Source organism: Solanum tuberosum, unplaced genomic scaffold, assembly GCF_000226075.1.
Source record: "Solanum tuberosum cultivar DM 1-3 516 R44 unplaced genomic scaffold, SolTub_3.0 scf00287, whole genome shotgun sequence".
NCBI lineage: Eukaryota > Viridiplantae > Streptophyta > Magnoliopsida > Solanales > Solanaceae > Solanum > Solanum tuberosum.
Genome location: NW_006239211.1, coordinates 480,421 through 486,116, shown reverse-complemented (window position 1 = coordinate 486,116; position 5,696 = coordinate 480,421). Strand labels below are relative to the sequence as shown.

General features: G+C 37.2%; 1 protein-coding gene across 1 annotated transcript; it reads right to left on the bottom strand.

Moving 5' to 3' along the window:
• Positions 1-4,476: 4,476 nt before the first annotated feature.
• Positions 4,477-5,321, bottom strand: LOC107062956 (uncharacterized). The gene is made up of 2 exons (XM_015314258.1): positions 4,973-5,321; positions 4,477-4,868 (listed from the first exon to the last, which is right to left on the bottom strand). The coding sequence occupies exons 1-2, from the start codon at positions 5,319-5,321 to the stop codon at positions 4,477-4,479; spliced, it is 741 nt and encodes a 246-aa protein (XP_015169744.1).
• Positions 5,322-5,696: the final 375 nt, after the last annotated feature.

Below are 5,696 nucleotides of genomic sequence, written 5' to 3'. Positions count from 1 at the left end.
GTTAATTAACGCCAAACTATGAATATATTCCTTAACATGGACATATTCGTTTTTTATTTTTTAGTACATAATGTATGCAACAATGCTTAGAATTTTGAACACAAATTCATAACATGTTCCAATAGATCAACTGACTTGCACTTAGGAGTTCATATTTCACAGGATCACTATATATATATATATATATATATATATATATATCTTAATGTCATGGAAACAAAAGCATTTTTAAAACAGCTATTTAAAGCATGAAAAGATTTAATGACCTATTTGACAAAACAATAAATAGTTAATCTTGTACAGGAATTTTAAACTTATATTAACAAGGAAAATAAGAGAAGAAGAGAAAAAAAATATGAAGACAAGTAACACGTTCAAGATAATAACAAGGTCAAAGTTGTATATGAAATTAAAGATACAATCCAGAGAGAATGCTAACCTTGTGTAGAGCAGCAAACTAAAGCTTGTGTCAAGATTTCAACTTCAAACTTCCTCGAACTCGACCTCAAAGAAAGAAAATAAAAAGGACATTGATTCTTGGATGTCTTTTCGATGATTTTCGGATCTTTGTTGGATCTTTTTTTTATAGTTTCTGGCCTTTTTTGCTTCTGTTTTTGTCCCATTTTTTGGATAATTTTTTCTCCGTCTTCAGAAGTAACCAAATGGATCCTTTTATAGCCAAGTCGTAACCTCTATTGGCCTCAAGAATTCAAATTTTTGAATTCTTGAAAATCCAAAGCAGAAGGACTAATGATGAAGGGGATGAAAAATCTCTCAAGAATCGACCTTTCCAGGTCAATTCGAGATGATTGAGTGATTGATAAGGTGTTTTCCGGTGACCCAGAGTCGTTCTTCTAATAGGGAGATGGGGGATCACGTGGGGTGGTGATGGGAGAGAACGTTCTGGCGTCTATGGAGAAAGATAGCTAGTGAGTAGTCTGAGGGAAAAGGTGGGCGGCGTGATGGGCAGCGATGGGAGAGAACGGCGTAGACGAGTTCTGGGCATCTGGAAAGGTGAAGAGACGCATTGATTTTTCTTTTGGGGAAGAAGGCTACGAGGCGCGCTTCTGGGAAAAAGAGTATAGGGCGGTGGTAGGGGAGAGGAATGTGATGTCTAGGAAATAGAGTAAGGGTAGCGTAGGAGTCTATATTGAAAAGTCTTTGGTTTGATCTCGGCCGTTCGATCGTTTGATCGGACGGTCAATAAAAATCAAGGGTAAAAAAAGATTAATAATAATATATGTATATATATATTGATAATAATTATATATTAAAAAGATGAATTAATTAAAGCCGTTGGATTAAAATAGAGGGATGAGATTAAAAGTTAAGAAGCACAATCAATGTGCTCACCTACGTGGCACACACAGATTGGCCGGTTTAAGGGGACTTGGATTGCCAAAATTGCTCAAATCAAATTCATTTAAATTATAACCTCTTCTTTATTAAATAGTCATAATTTATTAAATTAAAAATAATTATTTTGCAGGATTAGCTTATTTGATAAAATTAGTCACTCTTAAAATTAAATTAATATAATCTATTAACTCATTAATTAATTAAGCTTTCTAATTTAAAAATGTACGAAAAATATCTATTGCGACAAAAGAAATTATATTTGAACAAAAATAGATTCAATTCTTAAGAATGACACTTATTTTAAAAACGAGAAAGTAAGTAGTAATATAATATATTTAATTTTTATAAGAAATAACATTTATGAAATAAATTTATCAAGTCAAATAAATAACAAGAACGACATTTATTTAAAAAGGAGAAAGTAAGTAGTAATACATATACAATACATTTAATTTTTATAAGAAATGACATTTACGAAATAAATTTATCAAGTAAAAAATAAATAATTAAAAATCCTTTCGTATCCCTATAAAAACTTCATAACATATATATTTTATTAATATTAATATTATTATTTTAGTTAAATGTGGAGAGCCAAAATTGGGTGTCAACAGCTTGCCCATTTCTTTGTCCATGGAAGAGAGTAAAGAAGACGTGGACAAACAAATATTGACACAATTCAATTTTAGGCGACCCACCAAAATACACTTTGAGCAATAACTTGGCAAGAATGTTTATGGAGTTGTGGCCGAACTCTGGTTGCCGAGCTGCCTACATATCTCAGGTTTCATGAGAAATCAAGCTTCATGTAGTTCGAGAGTGTAGGACCATAGCAAATTTTTATTAAAAATTTGCCCCAGTATCGAATTATGGTAATACTGAAATCTTTTGGTGGTGAGGTATGAAAAGATTAGCACAAATAGAGGGACGAGATATAGTTCTAAAGAAACGTGAATGAGAAATGCTTTGTAGCAATTTCTACTAAAGACCTATGGTAGAGGGATGTGTTTTCAAAATGATGCCCTGTCGAGTTGTAATGAACTGAGACATAAAGTAATTATAAGTAAGATTTAAATCCAAACTTCTGAAAATTGAGTCGAGTTTAGTTTTGAAAGTGAATCCTTGACGTAGCTAGTGATGCTTGACATTGCACTAACTTGCCCTAGTTTGCTGCTTAGAGGTAGTTCTTCGTTGTAATGTGTTGTCCTGCAAAACATATAAAAGGGTGAAAAGTACATGCTGTGGCTCAAAAAATATAAATCGAAATAGTAATGTAAAGAGTAGAGTGTAGATGTCCAAACGATTATATTGTGAATGTAATGTAGGTAAAGTAACTTGTAATGTAGCGGCCCTCGACTGGCGGGGTTGTTGTAATGTCAAAGCCTGTAGCCGGCTGTGTAAAGCTTGTAATGTAGACCTCCGGCTGGCGGGGCGGTTGTAATGTAAAAGCTTGTAACGTAAATTTAATTATAGGTGTATGACAGCGTTGCTATGCGTGCATGCCCCCGGTCGGTGGAGCTTTAGTGATATCACTACGATGTGGTCTCTGATTGGCAGAGTGTTGCTTCTTTAATTATTACAATTTCCGATTGGCAGAGTTCGATCGATGTTTTCTATGTACAACCTTCGGTTGGCGGAGTTTGACGATATTTGCTATGTACAGCCTCTGATTGGCAGAGTTTGACGATGTTTGCTATGTACAGCCTCCGGTTGGCATAGTTTGACGATGTTTGCTATGTACAACCTCCAATCGGTGGAGTTTGAGTGACATTTGCTATGTACAACCCCAGGCTTGTGGAGTTTGACGTTGTTAGACGGTGGTCTCCGATTGGCGGAGTTGTTGATGAGGTTAGATTACAAGCTCCAGTTGGTGGAGTTATTTTGACAGAAAGCTAACTATTATACTTTCCTACGAGGGCCTTCTTTTCTTCAGCATTTCATCCGGATCTTGAGCGTACTTGAAAAATTTTAATGAAATATTCTTAGATATAAGATGCAAGTTGAAGTACATTCAGGAAATAAAGTAGGGAAAGTGTATTTTGGCTCATAATTGTAGAGGTCGAATGGCGCCTCCGATCATTCCCCGAGACTTGATGTTAATTTCTTGATGCTTGTGTTCTTGCGCTAAAGAAAAAATTTAGTTTGGGAGGGGGTGTTGATTTGTATTGACTCGCGGACTGAAGCCTCGTCACTGGAATCTCTCGACGTCTTCTTAGCCTGCACATAGTTTCTTAACTAGAGACTTGGTAGGTGGAAGAGTAGAAAAATCCTTTTGAAAAGAATTAGCTTGTTTTTCTAGAAAAATAAGTATGTTACTTATATATTAGGTATATATATGTATAGTAATTCTCCAGCATTTTTAGATTATGACATGTTCCGTAGTCCATCGAGCTTTCCATTTTGTTGACTATATCCAACATAGTCTTCTTGTAACTTTTACCCTTATGATGAAGCTTTCCTAGCTCTTTTGCAGACACTGCGATGATTGAGACTCTTCATATTCTGAGGTTATGTTAACTATGAAGAATGTTTCCTAAGGGTAAGGAAACAAATGGTAATTATGCAGTGCATTGATTGAGCCTGACTCAGGCTGCCTACGTATCCCCAAAGTAGGAACCAAATCATAACGTAGTTCAAATACAATGGGAGAAATAGAAGTATGTAATGCAATGAACAATATGAAATGCAATGACCGAGTCTGACTCAGGCTGCCTATATATCCAAGCGGAATCAGGTCAGGACGTAGTTCAGATACAATAGAAAAGTAAAAAATATGCAAGGGGAAAGTAAGAACATGTAATGCAATGACCGGGCCTGACTCAGGCTGCCTACGTATCCAAGCAGAATCAGGTCAGGACGTAGGTCAAATACAAAAGGAAAGTGAAAAATATGAAATGCAAAGGACCGAATCCGACAAGGATTGCCTACGTATCCCACCGAGGGAAGTCAAGTCGAGTGTAGTTCTAAATACATGGGAATGATGATTTTGGGTTTTCTAAGGGAGACCAAATCCGATGTGGGTTGTCTATGTACCCCACCGTGGGAAGTCAGGTCTAGACGTAATTATGTTACATCAAAATGCAAAAGTACCAAAAATAAGCGCTAATCTTGAGGTCTTCAGATGTAGTATTTCTTGATAGAGTCTGAATTGATTGGCTTCGTGCTCACTCTGCCGTCCATTTTTGCTAAGATTACCGCTCCTCCAGAGAGTACTCTATGAACCATGTAGGGTCCTTTCCGATTTGCTGCAAATTTCCCTTTGGCTTCTCCTTGGTGAGGAAAGATCTTCTTCAATACTAACTGCCCTGGTGTGAACTGTCGAGGTTTGACTTTCTTGTTGAATGCTTTGGTCATGCTGTTCTGATAGAGTTGTCCATGACAAACCACGTCCATCCTCTTTTCATTGAGGAGCATCAATTGTTCATGCCTGGTACGTATCCATTCTGCATCGTCCAGACCAACCTCTTGGATAATCCTTAAATATGGTATTTCCACCTCGGTAGGTATTACTGCCTCCGAACAATAAACCAACATATAAGGAGTTGCCCTAGTTGACATTCTAATTGTGGTGCGATAACCGAGCAAAGCATATGGTAGCTTATCATGCCATTACTTTGACTGTCCACTATTTTCCTTAAAATCTTCTTGATATTCTTATTTGCAGCCTCAACTACCCCATTCATCTGTGGGTGGTAAACCATGGAATTTCGATGAGCAATCTTCAACCTTTCACAAGTTTCCTTCATAAGATCGTTGTTGAGGTTGGCCTCATTATTTGTTATGATTGATTCTGGAATTCCAAACCGACAAACTATGTTATTGCGAACAAAGTCTTTCACTACCTTCTTAGTCACTGCCTTGTATGTACAAGCTTCGACCCATTTTGTGAAATAATCAGTAGCCACCAGGATGAAACGATGTCCATTTGATGCGGGAGGCTCTATGGGCCCAATAGCATCCATGCCCTAAGCGGCAAATGGCCAAGGGGAACCCATCACATTGAGCTCATTCAGTGGAACCCGTATAAAATATCCATGCACTTGACACTGATGACACTTTTGCACATACCGAATGCTATCTCTCTCCATGGTCATCCAAAAATATCTGGCTCTTAGAACTTCTTTGCCAAGTGAACCCATTCATGTGAGGTCCACATGTTCCTGCATGTATTTCTTCCAAAAGCCTTGTCGCTTCTGCGGCGTCGACACACCTTAGCAATCTGAAATCCGAAGTTCTCCTATATAGGATTTCTCCGTTAAGTAAAATATGATTGACCATCCTCCTCAAAGTCTGTTTCTGCTTGCTTGTAGCATTTTCAAGATGTTCTTGTGCTTCTA